Here is a 16,269-nt window from a genome sequence, read left to right as displayed (position 1 = left end):
CTCTCCTGGCTTTCTGTATAATCTTGCACACTTCAAAAACTCTGGAAGCAATAGCTGAGAGATTTCCAGCAGTGTTTCTGTTTGATCATATTTAGTGAAACAAACATTTGAGACCAAAGAAGACAAAAGCAGAGTTTAGAAATGGCAACTTCTAAAATATTCAAAGGACACTTTTTCATGGAACTACAATACAGCTTTTGCAGCAAATTCCACTTCACCAGCTGAGAGGTTTAATTAGCTGCTTTCCTTCAAGTGCATAGCATTAAGGGCAATGATAAAACCTTTCCAAGCTGTATTTCTTCATCTGGGAAGTATGAGCTCTTATCTCTTAACTGCCAGTCTGTGACCTCTTAACATCTTGGCCAGTGTCCCATTTGCTTAGTATGTCTAGGCACTGCCATCATCTCAGTCCTGAGTAATTTCTCACATCAACAGTGTAGGTGACACATTCTGGAGTTGGTGAAAAGGCCTGAAGAGCCAGAACCTCCTCTAAAGCACAGTCCCCCTGCACTGGAGAGGACTGCAGGTGTCTGGCAGACAGACTTGACCCTGCATCCTAAAAAAGGAATGTCAGGAATGTGACTTTCACAGCTAAAAAGCGAGATTAATAAACGAACAATGAAAAAAGAAACTTAGAAAGGGCGGGGAAAAGTATTTATGCTATGCTTTCCTCTAGAAGTGTTTTGTGTTGACTCACTGATACTGTGGCAACAAACCACCAAGCTGAGCCCTCAAAGGGCACTGGGGCACCTCTGCCAAGGGCACCAGGCATTCCTCCCCCTTGTTAGGCACAAGCAGGACCAGCTTGTTCCAAAAGAGCAAGTGTTACCTTGGGGCACTGCACCTTTCAGTTTATCAGATGATCTTCTAATGAAACCCCAAGGAACCGTAGAAGGCTTTTAAACAAAAATAAACTCAGTGGGAGAAAGGAACACATGCCAGCAGTCAAACACTTGTATTATCTGAAATGTTTTCTTGGTCTCTAAGTAGATTTAATGAATCTTCTGCATGTTAAATTACTTGTCAAAATCTTACACCCTGATCTCAAAATTAACAATGGTCGCTTTGTCTTCTATTCCCAGGGGTACCTCATATCACAGTTACTTAATACAAAATTGCAAAATATATGAGTGCTCACTTTCAGTGAAACAGACCTAAAACTACATGACTCAATTGATAATATTTTTTTTTTTCTTGGGAACTAAGCCTGGGTAGCTAGCTGTAGGAATATGTATCAAGGAAAGGCTTTGAATCTGCATGCACACATTTTTTATCTGAGGGTATGGAAGCTTTCCAGCGTCTCCCAGAATTGCTCAAAGCATAAACAATCACTTAATTCAATGGGCCAAAACTCTGATCACTTTTGTGACACTGTATTTTGCCCACAAGGGGATGTTTAGGCCTTTTAATTTATGAGAACCCCAGGAACATCATTCTCAACTCTTCATGAGGAACACTGGTAGCAGTACAGCTACAACAGCTTGCTCCAAAATTGGTGAACCACCACTAGAAAAAGCTTATGTTTTATTTTTAGATACTGAACATGGCCTTTCAACCATATGTTGCCACTTGAAAATCATCTTCTTAGAAGATGGAAGAAAAAAACCCACTTCTTCAGGTTCTTTGAAGAAAATTCTAGTTGCACCAATATTTCTTTATTTTAGCCATTCCCAGAATGAACTACATTGATGATGATAATTCAGTTTTTATGCAGAAAGTTGCTGTGTATTTCTCATACACAGCTATAAAGTGGCTGAGGTACACACATCACTGAGCTCTGCTCAGGGAAAACAAGATCCACCATGGATAATGACAAAACCATTGCTTTGCTTCTTACAAATTTAGCAGATGCTTGCATAGAGCAAAACTGAGTCTTTTAGAGAGGGGTTGTTGGCTTTTTCTGTCTCTCTCTCTCTCTGTGTATTAAAATTGCCATCTCAGCCTGGCACATGCAAAACGAGTATGCAGAGTGTCCCACAGTCATCCCATAAAAGACAGGATAACAGGGAGCTGGAAGCATCAGTGCTACCAGCCAAGCCACATTCCAGTAAAGGGAGATCCACAGGTACACAACTCTTGGCTGTGCTGCTTGTTGTCATGTAGGAGTAGTTTCACTTTATGCTGTTTTAGGGATCTCTCAATGTTAAAGTAAACCTTCACTGAAAGGCTACATTTCTAATCTCTCCAAGAAACAAGCAAGGCAAGTATGCTACTGCACAGCAAACAAATTATTCAAAATAGATCAAAAGGACAAATCCTATTTGAAATCACACCAAAATGATCAGCAAAGGACAAAGGCCTCTGCAGCACCACGAAAAGGTATTTCCAGCGCATGTAGCTGGAATACGTGGGGATTGAAATGACATCTTTAAGGAGAGATGCTTCCCTCCCACTGCCTTCAGAACTCTGTTTCCTCATGCTCAATGAAGCATTGCTAGCTGTGCAATGAATTAGATGCTCCCAATGGGAAAGGTATTGGGAATATTCTCATTAATGGATCTGCTCTCTTATTGTGGTCTGTACAAAAAGACGTTAAGAACAGATGTTGCTCGCCGAGGCAGCTAGGCAGAATCCTGCTTGCTTCCTTTCTATTCAAGCATCAGATGCTGGAGTATTCTCAGCTATTTCTAGCTCTTTAAAATGGTGTTTCAGATAAATGACTGCCCTTTAGCAGAGATAGAGTGGCATTTGCCTTTTGATCAAAGAAGGAATACATGTACAATTTGCTTGCTTCACTTTCAAAATGGGCCAGATTTAGTATGAATCTTGAATCCAGGTATTTGGAGATTATTTTAACTGTCTGCGGGAAGCTGTGCACATCTGCAGGTCTCAAAGAAGAAAAGCAATATCCATGACACATAGAGCATGTGCTGATAAGCAAAGTAAACACAAAATATTTGAAGAGGCATCAAGGAGATGGCACCAGGATCACGGGAGTGCTGAAGGAACAGTGACTGCCTTAGCTCAGAGTCTCACCCATGGAGGAGTTCTGAGTGTACTTACAAAGAAGCACAGCAAGAACAGTCGGAAAACTCTTATTTAATTGCTTAAAGCAAAAGGATGTGTCTAAAGGATGCTAAAAAGCTCAGTGCTGACATTTCAGGAGGATTTAATTTCTCTAAGCAAATGGCAATCTAGGCTGACAAAGCCCTGCTCTGTGTTCACCTCAAGTACTTAACTCAGGAACATTGAAAGCTTCAGGGGTCTCCTGTTGACAATGCCTGTTGCTTGGCCATAGGTGCCCAGAGCTTGTGTGGCCTGGCAGAGGCCTGCCAGCACTGTGGAGGTGTTGAGGGAGCATCACTCTGCACAATGCCCTGGGCAGCACCTCAGCTTTGTCACTGCGCTTTGATGTCCTCACCACAGACCTGGCCTGCCCTGGGACACAGCCTGCAGCACACACTGCAGAATGACAAAGGTGACAGAGGACTCCTCTCTTGCTGTCCCTGCTGTCATAATCAATTTCACACCAAGGTTACAGATGACCCCGTCTGGCTCTCCGCAGAAGGCGGTGCCCTGGGGAACTCTGAATCTGTGAGCAATGATGCTGAGCAGGGCTGAGAGGAGGTGCAGCAGCAGAGCAGCAGGACGGGCACGCAGCTCTCACTCCCTGGCTTGGGCCAGCTGTGCCAAGGGCTGCCTCACTGCAAGAGTTGTGAGTAAACACATCTTGCATTCCATGTTGAAAAGTTAGATCAAAGCCTGATCTAGATCTCATTCCTCGAGGCATTAACATGAAATTTGTTGACATCATATTTTTATGAGTTTTCATCTCATCTGGAGCAGATGTGGGTAACCACAAAGACTTTTAAAGAGGGATTTTCAGAAATTTTCAAACTCCTGAAACTTGACTCTGTCTGACATGGCTGCAAAATATGCTTGTCTTGTGCAGTCTCATGACAACATATGAGCATTTCCACCTCTTCCTGTACTCAACTTCCATAATAAATAAGAAAATGCAATAATCTCTGTTTTATAGGAGAAACTGAGGGATGGCACAGTAAGCCATAGGGCTTATTGCTCATTGTGCCAGGAAGATTGGTTTGAGGAGCCTTCTGCCACTAGACTAGTAACCCTGGTTTTGCTTGTGAGATGACAAAGAAAGGAGGGCATGGGGAAAAAGAACTGTTGAAAGGCTGTGAAATCCTTTATAAATAGAAGTAATTAGACTTTAGCATTCCAGACATCTGTTCTGGTTCTGCAGCTACTGGAGGTGATAAATGACCCCCACAGGTAAATCTGCTCTACCACAGGAAAGTGCAATCCGCTTTCAAGCTTTTGCCTGAGTAAGCAGCAATTTGCTCAAGACAGTTTGCAGATTGGGAATTTTTGGTGACCTGTTAGGAAAAGCCCCAGACATAGCTTGCAGCCTACTGTATGGGAAACTTCGGTTCCTTTGAAGATGTGAGTGTGTCTGAGCCAATTTGGCTTGCTTTTTGTAGGAGCACCTGCAGGTACAGTGAGTATTTGGTTAAAGATAAAAAGGCCCCTCATATGTGAGAATTCTGGTGACAAAAAGTGTTTTAACCTTTTGGCAATTTGTCAAGCCTATTTCATACAAAGAGGGCTTAACCTCTTTATCTAAATTGGGCTCTAAACAGTGAGAGGCTGAGTGATGCAGCTGAGAGGGAGGACAACCAATCTGCATCTCTGAGCTGGCCCTGTGTGAGCCACACACTTTGGAAACTCAGAGCAACTGTCTCTAACGTTTAGTAGAATTTATGTACTGGAGCTGATCCTGGCTCCTGCTCTGCTTCACTCTTGCCAGCTGCAGAGGCACCGTGCCTCCTGCTCCATGTCCACAGGCAAAATCATCCTACACACTTGGCCCAACACCAGTCTGAGTTTATTCACCCTCCACCCTCTCTGGCCGGAACCTCAACCGAGGGCAGCAGCCTGCAGTGTTTATAAAGTATTTTCTTGTTGTGAATCCAGGGAATGATTGGATTTTTCAGGACAAGAGCAGAAGCTCTGGCCCAGCCAGACTGACATAGATATTCATCTGTAAGCCTGCATCCCACAGCTCCCACAAGTACAGCTAAGGCCAGAGGAAGCAGACAGCCACACTATTTACAGGTGACAATGGGACCCCTTGTCTCCCCGCAGCTGCATTTTGAACCCAGAGCTCTTTGCTGGAAGGGCAATCTGTGTGCCAGGACAGGGTGATCCCCAAATCCACACAGCACTGCAGAGCAGGACTGAACCCTTCACTCCTCAGGACCTGCTCACTGATCCTGGCTCATTGGCTCTACTGAATTTCACCTCGACATCACCCACATGATATTTCAGGTCTGATCCTTTTGTGATCAATAATGGCTCAGCTGTGTGTCAGTGATGTGTTGCTGGCTGAAGGCCAGCCTCTTCCATACCCCCTGTAGAGGGAATTTCCCTTAGATCCCCAAATTAGGCATGACATGTGCATGCAAAAAAAAACAAAACACCAATCCAAATCAATTCAACAATACAAGGCTCTTCAGGTGGTTCAAGACTAAAAGCAAATTCTGCTTATCAAACACACAGCAATTGCATAAAAATGTGGGTGGGTCTATGAGGCTTTCTTTAGCACTTCCTGATCACAGCTCCAGAGCAATTTTTGGAAGATAAATAGACAACAACTAACAAGGCCTGATTACATGGTAGGGGAGGCAATTATTCATCCATCCATCCATCCATCCATCCATCCATCCATCCATCCATCCATCCATCCATCCATCATCCCAGCAGTTCTGTAGCATTTTGTTCAGGTAACTGGGCCCTGGACCTTGCAACGGGCTTGTGATTTCTGTGTCCTCAGTGCCCTTTCACATTCTGAGCCACGGGCATTCGTGTCTGTGGGGTTTTTGAGAGTGTTCCTTTATCCATTTCAGGGTGAGCCGCTGGCTCGTCTTCCCTTTGTTGTGCCACGGACGATTGCTGGGTGATTTTTCTCGCTGCCGCACGCGGGGATCCGCAGTCCGCGGCCGGCTCTGCCGCTGGCCGGGTTTGTGAGGCAGAGGCCACGGAGGCTCTGGAGCTCCCGGGCAGGACGGGCCTGAGGAGCGGCCGGTGCTGAGCGGTGCCGGGGCAGGGGCGACCGCAAAGCCGAGCGGTGCTGAGGGCAGCGGGCAGAGCCGAGCAGAGCCCGAGGGCAGCGGGTGAGCGAGCGGAGCTGAGGGCAGCGGGCAGAGCCGAGCAGAGCCCGAGGGCAGCGGGTGAGCGAGCGGTGCTGAGGGCAGCGGGCAAAGCCGAGCAGTGCTGAGGGCAGCGGGCAGAGCCGAGCGGTGCTGAGGGCAGCGGGCAGAGCCAAGCAGAGCCTGAGGGCAGCGGGTGAGCGAGCGGTGCTGAGGGCAACGGGCAGAGCGAGCAGTGCTGAGGGCAGCGGGCAGAGCCGAGAGGGAGCCGATGTTGCCCGTGTTCCTTCGGCTTCGAAGCCTCCCAGCAGGGCCGCAGCGTCCCGTCTCGGCTGCGGGACCATCCCTGTCGGGATGCCCCCGTTGCCAAGAGGATCCCCATCCCGCTCCCGCTCCCGATCCCGATCCGGCTCCCGTCCCGCTCCCGCTCCCTTTTCCGCTCCCGATCCCGATCCCGATCCCTCTTCCTCTTCCGCTCCCGCTCCCGCTCCCGATCCCGATCCCGATCCCGATCCCGATCCCGATCCGTCATCCCCGGCAGCGCCCCCTAGCGGCACACCAGCCCCGGGCACACAGCCGCGCGTCTCCTCGCCAAGCCCCGCCCCGTCGCCGCCGCCGTCGCCGCTGATTGGCTGGCGCTGCTGAGCACAGGGCGAAGCCCCGCCCCATCCCGGAGCGCCCTCTGCGGGCCCCGCGGCGCCTGCGCAGCGGCCCCGGCCGTTGTTGTGGAGGGGCCGGTCAAGATGGCGGCCGGGCAGGGGGGCGGCGGCGGCAACAACGGCGCGGGCAGCGGGACCGGGCCGGCGGCCGGCAGCGGAGCGGCGGGGCTCGGGATCCCCGCGCACCTGACTCTCTCCTTCTCGTCCGGGCCGCACTGGGGCGCGGCAGCTCTGCCGCAGTCGCACACGGTGCGCAGCCTGGAGCGGGCCCTGGAGGAGGCGGGCAGCTCGGGCATCCTGTGCCTGAGCGGGAGGAAGCTGCGCGACTTCCCCGGCAGCGGCTGCGACCTGAGCGACACGACGCAAGCAGGTGAGGGGGCCCTGGCAGTGGCGGGCCGGGGCTGCGGGCGTCCTGCGGGGCCGCTGCGGGCCCGGCGCTGAGGGCGGGGGGCGCGGAGCTGCTGTGGTGGGCGCCGGGGCCGGGCGGTGGCGGGTGCGGGGCCCTGGAGCGGGGATGCAGCGGGAGGGTCCCCGCGGTGTGAGGGGAGCGCTGAGGGGCAGCCGAGGGGGTGACACGGGAGCGGCCGCTCTGGGTGGGGAGCGGGGACCCCGCTGTGTGGGGGCAGTGGGGGACAGTGGGGAGGCTCCGCGTTTGGGGGCTGTCCGTGCGGGCAGCGGGACGGGGTGTGGAGGATGTGGGGCTGCGGTGTCGGGGCTGCCCCGCTGGGAGCACTGGGGGCCGGTTCTGCCGTGTGAGTGTGGGGCGAATGTCCGTGCAGGTGTGGGCTGTGAGCGGGGCACGCTGAGCCTTCTGTGTGCGAGCGGAGCGGGGGCAGCCGGAGGTGCCCGGGGAGGTGGAGGGGAGCGGCTCTGTGTGAGCGGGTGCGAAAGCAGCGGGGTGTGTGTGAGTGTGGAAGGGCACAGGGCTCGGGGTGTGTGTTTGTGTGTGTGGGTGCACAGGGCTGTGCGGCCAGAGGGGCTCCCTTCACCGCCCGGCCGTGCGTGTCCGAGCTCACTGTGGTGCTCGGTGTTCTGGCGGTGGAAGTCGCTTTCCCCCGGGGTGCTGGGAGCGGAGCCGGCGCTCTCGGTGTATCTGGGCTGCCGGGGCCGTGCGGGGAGAACCGCTCCATGCGCGGCGGGGGAAAGGTGCTGCCCTCTGTGTGCCTGCAGGGAAGAGAGGCGGTCTCAGGGAATCGGGCATTTGTCCCCTGTGTCGGTCTGTACGTGCCTTAAGGATGAGGAATTGCAGTTGGTGTGCCCGCAGCGGGGTGTGCAGGCTGATGGGAGCGCTTGAGTTCGCACTCGGGGGAATGAGAGCTCCGTGTTGTGGTTGGGCTGCACCTTCCAGGGTGTCGGAGCCCTTGCAGTAAAAGCTGTATCGCCTGGGGTATCGCGGTCCCGGCTCGGCAGGAAGATGGTTCCAAGTGCGGGTGCGAGGGATGTGTGAGCATCCAGCAGTGAGTGTGGAGAGCTTGATGTATTGGGTATCGTGAGTGTGGACCTGGATTTACCCAGGCTTTTAGGTGCAATAAAAATGGAGGCACTTTTCTGTATGGTTCCTAGAAAACAAAGCTACGTTTTCCACGGAGGTTCTCTCATATTGTGGCTCATCTCCATTTCCCTGTGGGTTTTTTTGCTGCTGGGGTAGTTGCTGAAAATGGATAATTTTAAATAATGTGCTAGACGAAAATATTACTGAGAGGCCCAGGATCTTTTGTTCACAAATAGTAGTGGCTTTTGAAAATGTTGTTTGAGTGAATTAATGCTGTGTGTGGGGTTTTGTTTTGTTTCGTTTTGGGGATTTTCTTTCTCTATTATGAATAGCTGGCACATTGTTTGGAATAGGAGACTGTCCATGGTGGTGCCTGGAAATAAAAAGAGGTTCCATGAAATAAAGGGAGCTGGAGTTTTCTTGGTAGTAGCATCAAAATGTATTTAGCAATGTTGTCAGTTACTGCTTTCCATAGATATTCAATAACCAAAGCACTCAGAAAGAAAGAAGCATTGTAGGCAGATAGGCAGTCTATTATTAAAAATACTTTCTGTATCTTGAAGCTGGTCCATCAAGGTTCTGTACTTTTTGTTTGCTTCTAATTATTGCTGTGCTTTTTGGTAGGTTTTTTTGGTCCATTTATTATGAATCGCAACATGCAGTCAGAGCTGTCTGCAATGATCTTGTTTTTCTGTTCTAGGATGTAGTAAAGCCCAGTCATTCCCATCAGATTTGAATTGTTATTGTGAATGGTGGTGTGAAAATGTTCTAAGGGCTGTCTCTTGCAGAAATAGCTTTATTGCTTGCTGCTCTGAAATCCTGTACTGAAATAGTTAATCTGGGTCTATGTAACTACCATCTCGGGAGAATCCTGATGTAATGCAGTCCTGGTTTATGAATGAATCCTGGTGAAATACAGATTTTAGATGTCTTTCAAAAGATGCTTGTAAACAAAAGACCTGTAGTCTGTATTTTGTCTTGATCTGTAGAAATTTTTGTCAAGTGGGTAAGCAGTATTGTTCTGGTGAATCATGGACATCCTTGGCAGTGTCAATGTGGCCTGGAGCTCAGTGGGGAATTAGCAGCTGCCTGAGAGGCAACAGTCACGCAGTTATTGGTATTTCTGTAACAGTTATCCCTGTTTCACATGCAAATATCCCCATGAACAATTCGAGGCTAAAGCATAGGAGATGGGGGCTTGGGTCACAAATCTTTGCAGAGTTTCACTTTCTGTTTTAAGTCAGTGACTCTGAAATTCAATTCCGTGGTACTTGAAACAAATATTTAAAAAAACACAGCTTCTGGCCGGTGTGGATGTAAACAATTTCTTTCCCATATCACCAACCCTTAGGCAGTAAGATCTGCAGTGTTACTGTAAACCCAGAATATTCTATCTTTATATCAGTGAATTCAGCAAGAGCTATGTTGAAGCACAACTTCTGTTGATTTATCAAAAATAGCTTGGGATTTTATTTTGCATCTAACTTACATAATGCCTTGCCAATACTTAATTTGCGAATACCAAGGCATACTTTTTTTTAAATTTTAAATTATGTGTGTCTAAAGCATAGTGACTATTTCTGCCTGTTTATCTCTTTTTGTTTGTTTGTTTTTAACTGTGGATTGTCCTTGCAGCACTTTGGCCAGGAAATCCTTATTTTATTATTTATCTGGAAAATATCCTTATTTTATTATTTATGGCTGCCCAAACAGATCTTGTGTTGCTTTTAATGACCTTTTGAAGAGAAAATAAAACCATAGTTATTGAGAAATCAAGAGATACCCTGAATATTCTAGTAATTTTATGTGTGATTTTGCTTCTGTATGAGCAGCATTAGGCCCCCTGGCAGTTAAGTAATTGAGTGTATCACATCAGTGTAATCACAGTCTGCTTAGCTGAAGAGTTGTGTGTTTGCTGTTTATTTTTTTAAAGATAGTTCAGTCTGACAAGATAGCACAGGAACCTAAGTCAACCTGTGCCTTTAGCAATTTGCCCCCTTTTTATTGAGCACGTTTTAAAAATGAATTTAATAAATACGAAAGGTGTGTGACCAACAGCTCCAGTGGTGCCATCAGGCTTATTTGTTTATGGTTTTGTCACAGTTTCAAATCCCACTTTTTAATTCTGAGGGAACTCCCAGGCAGTTATAAGTAGGTGAATGATTGCCTGTAAATAGATGAATGTTGAAATTTCTCCTTTCTCACCCCTGCTTCCTCCTCATAGCATGGAGGAGTAACATTAGTGTATTCCAGTATGACTAAAGAGTGAACCCTTCTGTCGTGGCCAGTACCAGTCTTGGCATGGTGTTGTTACAGAGATTGTTGTCACTGTTACTTGCATGTCTGTCACTTTTTTTACATCCTATTTATGGCCCTTCTAGGGCATATTGTCATTCATGTGATTACAGATTAAGCCCCCAAGGCTTAATATTGAGTGTGAAATGCATAAGAATGTTAATTTATAATGCAGTTCTGCCTCTACAGTATGCACTTCTAAACCAATTATATTTTCCTTTCTGAATAAAATTATTACTGTTGGTGGAGCCAATGTTGAGTAAATTGAGGACGGCAGAACTGAAGAGCAACAACAAATCCCGTATTCAGCTAAAAAAAAATTAACATTCATATATGATATATATCCTAAATCTTGATTACATTTTGGAAATCAAGAACACTGCAAAGTGTGGTTCTTCAGCAGCATTTCCTTCAGATTTGAACAAAAAGAGGAACTCAGATTCTCTGCTTTTTGGGGGAGAGGGGCTGGTGTTTATGCTCTGAAATACATCTGATGCAGAATCTGGAAGTGACGCAGTTTATAAACAATTACAGAAGTTTTCGGCAGTGTTCTCACAGCCTGTCCAGTGTTTGGGCAAAGCAGAAATGAGCTCTGTGTGCTTGAGGCTTTCTTGCTGAAAGCCACTATAAAGGAATTTGTTAAGGATACTTGGTGTGATGGGCAAGTTCAGTTCGATGACTTGAAGTTAAAGGAGCTGATTATTACTATTTGTCTGCCTAAAAGGATACCACGTATATCTTAATATTTGAAAAACCCAATAAATTTAGTGTTACAGCCTTATCTGAAATACTGACCTACAAAAATAATGCAATATGTAATTTTTTTACTTTTTACCATCTCCATCCATCAAAATTAGATTTACCATTGCATTGTAATTGCATTTGTAATATCCAGCATCTAACATCTAGAATATTTCTGTGTTTGATCAACTCAGGAACTTCTTTTGATATGTGTTACTTGTTACTGATTATTTGCAGAGGGGGCAAATAATTTAGATTGTGAATTGTATTGCAAAACCTTGTGCAATAAAGAAAAATGGAGTAGCTTTTGCTCTTTGAGATACTCTTTTTGGTAAAGTGTGTTTTCCCATTTCAGTTGTGCTGCTTGGTTGGAACTGATTCAAAAGTACATACTCATATTCTCAGCAAGGCTGGCATTTAATGCTGAAATCTGTCCTTAGCAAAAAAGGTAACTAAATCAGGGCTGAAGGCTGGAAAATGTGAATTTAGTTGATACTTTTTTTGTGATAAAAGAGTGGAATGACAGTGGAAAGAGACTACCGAGTTCTCTGCTTTTCTGTGGCTGTCCAAGAGTCTCATCTTCATCATTCTTCCAGTCTGGGATTGTTTGCCACTTGCTAGGAGAATGTTCTGACCAGTCTAGAGGAGGTCACGCACTTCAGGTGAAAATAAAAAATTAAGTCTTATTCTCTGGTATAGAACTAAAAATAGTTTTGTTGCTTGTCAGGCGTGATTATCACAAATGTGTTTCCAAGTGTCAAAATATGACTTCTGAAGCAAGGTTTGTATAGTTAAAAGGCTTGAAGGAGCCCTGAGCCCAGCTCTGTGGCAGCTGAGCAGCAGGTGTAACTGCACCGGGAGCAAATCCCTGACCATCTGGGTATTAAAGCAAGCACTCCTGCCACTTGTCACTTGAGCACCGTTCCCATAAGTGAAAGCAGGATGTCGTGACGAGAACTTGTTCTGTTGAAGACTGACCTAGAACTAAAAGGTTTCTGAGAGTGCTTCAAGTTGGTACATGCAGTAATGGGAGATACTATAGAATCATTTTTAAGTTAATAGAAGAGGCTGTGGCCGTTCTTAAATGCTGCTGTGAGGTCTGGCATGAGTAGGACAGAGTCAGCAGGAAGCACCAGCCAGTAAGTAAGATGCTGAAGTTGCTACAGCAGGGGCCTCCTGGTCTCTGTTCCTAGACCCTGTTCACTCAGTGCTCATGGGCTGCTGGTTTACCCAGTTTCTTCAGGTCTTTTCCTGCTTACATTTTAGTGCAGTTGCCTTGTTCCTCAGTGTTCTTTGTCTTCCAGCAGTTTAGCTTGCTTACAAAGTGTTTCTGCTTAACTTATCCAGTGACAGGCCATTTTATCTGCACAAAAGATAAGTCATGTAGTAAACACTGATTACTGCGGGTTGATTGTAGCTTGTCTCGTGTCTATTTAGATTGTAAGCTCATCAGACAAAGGCTTGGATGTGTGTTACTGAGCATACAGAGGCTGGTGTAAGTCTTGGGAATTTTGTGTATATTTGAGGTATTCCTTAACAAACCCAGGCTTTGCTTCGTTGCCAGATGAGGATTACTTTCCCTTATATTACTTATCTGTGAAACAGGAATTTGGAATTAAAAAATTTCGAAGCCAAAAAAGAAATTGTCAGAATTAAACCAGTAAGTGATGGAGAGTTGAAGTGAGAGGAAGATGCATTGTCTGTAATATGTCAGCTTAAGAAGTCTTGCTGACTTGTCAAGAAAATACATTTCAATTTTTCTGGTAGTAAAGCATTTTAATAGTTATACTCTAGACTAAATACAGAAGTGCCCAAAACAAAAAAGGCTTCCAGTGGGATTTTCTGCTTACCAGTTCAAACTCTGAAAAATTTGCAGAGCCAAGGCACCTTCAGTAATGAAGAGGAGATAATCCTTGACATGAAGTAATGGATTATGTCCTTTTGACATGGTATGGAATTTACACCTTCATGTGCCAGACTGAGGAGTGATCCTGGTGATGTGTTCTTTATTTTCCATTTAAATCATGCTGTGCTAAAATAGCTGAACACACTCCAGAGTTGGAGCACTGTGTTACGTTGTGTTGGAAATGTCTGTATCTTTCTAATGTTGCAGCATGATGAAGGATTCCTTGACTTAATCTGTTGAGTTCATCCTCATGTTGCAAAATGTGGAATATGTAAAATTTTCTTGAGAAAGGATGTTCTTCAGTCTTTGTGTACTTTCAAGCCTGCTTGGCAAGGAGGGAAATTTAATCCCTGAAATAGCAACTAACAGGTAAGCCCTAAGTGATGTCCAGGTGTTTAAAAAAAAAAAAAAAAAAAAAAAAAAGCCAAAAAATCCCCCAACAAACTGTCTTAAAAATTGCCTTGTGAAGATTTAGAGCTTGACAGGCTTCAGTGATCTCAGATGTGGGGGGTGGTTAACAAGGCTTGGGAAGAAGGATTAACAATTATAGTGGGCACAGGGAGTGCAGAATTTATGGGCCACAAGGACAGTTGCCAGAACTCCTGAGATAAGAATGAAGTCTGTAAAGCCAACTCAGCATCTCTGCTGAATCAGTTCTGAGAGGATAAAAGATAATTCTGGCAGGGGGAGATCACAACAGTGACTGATGGACCACCAGCCCAAGAAACCCACTGACCCAAACAAAGAGAGACTGGGCACACGGACTAATTAGCGGGAGAAGCAGGAGAGGTCATTAGCTGATATAAGATGGAATAATGATTTTTAAGAGAACTATGTAACTTGTAGCAAATGAACACTAATTTCTTTCTTTGGTAAAATGTATCAATAGTAAGTTTTGATAATTGGGGTGCTTGACTTGCAGAATATCCCATAGCACCCAGGCTTGCACAACTCTGAAAAAAATAATCAGTGCCTCTGTCAAGTGTGTAATTATTGGCTTGTTGTAACTCAAGTAACAAATCTCATTTGTAAGGACAGCACTGGCATTGCTGTGCAGCAGATCAGCACCAGCATGTCCCCCTGTTGTTCCAGCCTTTAGATCAGAGCTTCTGGCTTAGTTTTCTACTAGTAGAGATTTCAGGAAAAGCCTCAAATACTTGAACCAACATGTGTTGAGCAGAGGCAGCTTACATGAAAAACAAGAATTGCTTGAATCAAACTGCCAATCTAGACACGTTCAGTGTAGGTGCACCAAGTGTAGACTGGGAGACTGGGCTTAGTGAGAGTGGGCTGGAATAGTGGGTTCCTTAAGGCTGCTTTGATTTCAGAGCCAGTGTGCTGGATCTCAGTTTTTTCTCCCTGGTAGCAGAAGTGTGAGAGACAACCATTGGTCTGTTCCAGTTACAGAAACATTTATTTCATGTGGAAGAGCTATGGTTCAGTCTGACAGGATGTTTTATTGAAGTCTGTAAAATAGTATAAGTGTATTTTTAAAAAGGATTTTGTTTTTCTTCAGAAGTGCTGAGAAGTATGAAAAACCAAGAACTCAGAAACTGTCAAATGGAGTTTCTGGTTGCCTGTGCAACCTTTCCTCTGTACTTGATGAGAAACCTCAATTATGTGGTTGTGTAGTTTCTTTGTTTCTCCTTTTAATTGCAGATCAAGTCTGTAACTAAACTTAGGAGTGGGGATAACCATAAAGCAGGTATTTCCTATATCTTCAGTTGTTGGATTTAGAATCCAAATACCATATTGATATCTGTTTGTAATATCTTTTCACAAAACCAGAAGCTATTCCATGCTGTAAAAAGCCCAGCTGAAAAAAAGTAAAAACTTCTTGTAGTCACCTCTAGACCTGAGAGTGTTTTTTATTTTAAACAGAAGGCAGACTGCTTCTACTTGACTTGAGTATACACAATAGATAAAAATCAAGTTAAATAATTGCTACATAAGCTTTTAAGAACAGACTTCAAATGTACATAGCCTTCATTGACAATTTGTGGTCAGTTTAGTTTCCTGAGAGCTGAAGGGTTTTGTCAGGTATTCTCAGCTTCCTGACTGTGCAGGAGAGCTGATGGGTGCTCAATTTGTTCTGTGTTGTCCTTCATTATTGCTCTTCATGCTGGAGAGCAAATGTTGGTTTGTATGTGAAATTCACAGTTACATGGATTTATGGTGCTGTAATTCTTGAATGTTCTCTGACAGTGAGTTCAAAATTGTTTGTCTCCTTTGCAACTGAAATGGTTGCTGTTTATATCAGTATGAGAAATCATTCTACATCTGGATGTATTTTAATTGTTCAGTACTTCATTTTGCAACATAAGTAAGTCTGAATAATTGTGATATTTATTATTTAATTATCCAGGTTTGTTTTTCCTTTGAAGGAAATATTTTAAAACATTTCTGTGTTTAACAACACAACTCATGCATTAAGATTGGAACTGCAAAACTACAAGTGGATTTGTAGAGTTTGAGGGAAATGCTAGAGGGACATCCCATTTGAGGTGAGCTTGGGAAGCTTTTGAGTTCCTTCCTCCTGAGGCTCGTTCTCCAATTTGTTGAGAAACTAATCAGAGCAGGAAGAGATGTGTCTGCTGTGACTAACCACAGAAATTGCACTTAGCATGAACAAACCAATTTCATTGTTTATGTAATATAACTTTCTTCAGTCAGTGGTTTGTGGACATTGACAGCTTGTCCTTCCTGGAGATACCATGTGTAGTGTTTGAGCTACTTTTTGCTTCTCCAGAATCATCTTGCACCTGACAGACAAATGAGTTTTACCCATGTTCTGTGTGGTGATCTCAGATTTATGTTTAGATTGGCTAAAAGAGTATCTTTGGAATCAGGTCTGAACACTTGTTTTTAAGCATCTGTTGTCTTCTGTAGGACTAATTTTACAGCTACTACTGTTCTTAGTCTCTGGTTGGCTTAGGCTAAAGCATCTCTAGAAAAGCTGGCTAGGAAAATTTATCTGTGATGAGTTAGGAGAGCAGGTCTGGATTATGTGGGGTTTTTATGATCTAGTTTCTTAATACCATTTTGGAGCAAACAAAAGCCTAACAC

The 16,269-nt window shown here is 45.3% G+C and overlaps 1 protein-coding gene across 4 annotated transcripts in view; it reads left to right on the top strand.

Moving 5' to 3' along the window:
- The first annotated feature begins 6,823 nt into the window (after positions 1-6,823).
- The window catches only part of LRCH2 (leucine rich repeats and calponin homology domain containing 2), a 40,909-nt gene continuing 31,463 nt past the window's right edge, over positions 6,824-16,269 (top strand). For all 4 annotated transcript variants that reach the window (XR_008840539.1, XM_056491799.1, XM_056491800.1 and 1 more), the window contains exon 1: positions 6,824-7,139. Coding sequence is in view for 3 of the 4 variants with exons in the window: in XM_056491799.1 (XP_056347774.1) it covers positions 6,854-7,139 (286 nt within the window). In the remaining variant the exon portion in view is untranslated. The remainder of the gene's footprint in view (positions 7,140-16,269) is intronic.

The sequence above is a fragment of the Oenanthe melanoleuca genome, chromosome 4A (assembly GCF_029582105.1).
Source record: "Oenanthe melanoleuca isolate GR-GAL-2019-014 chromosome 4A, OMel1.0, whole genome shotgun sequence".
NCBI lineage: Eukaryota > Metazoa > Chordata > Aves > Passeriformes > Muscicapidae > Oenanthe > Oenanthe melanoleuca.
Note: the sequence above shows the minus strand (reverse complement) of the source record. Positions and strands in the feature narration are given on the sequence as shown.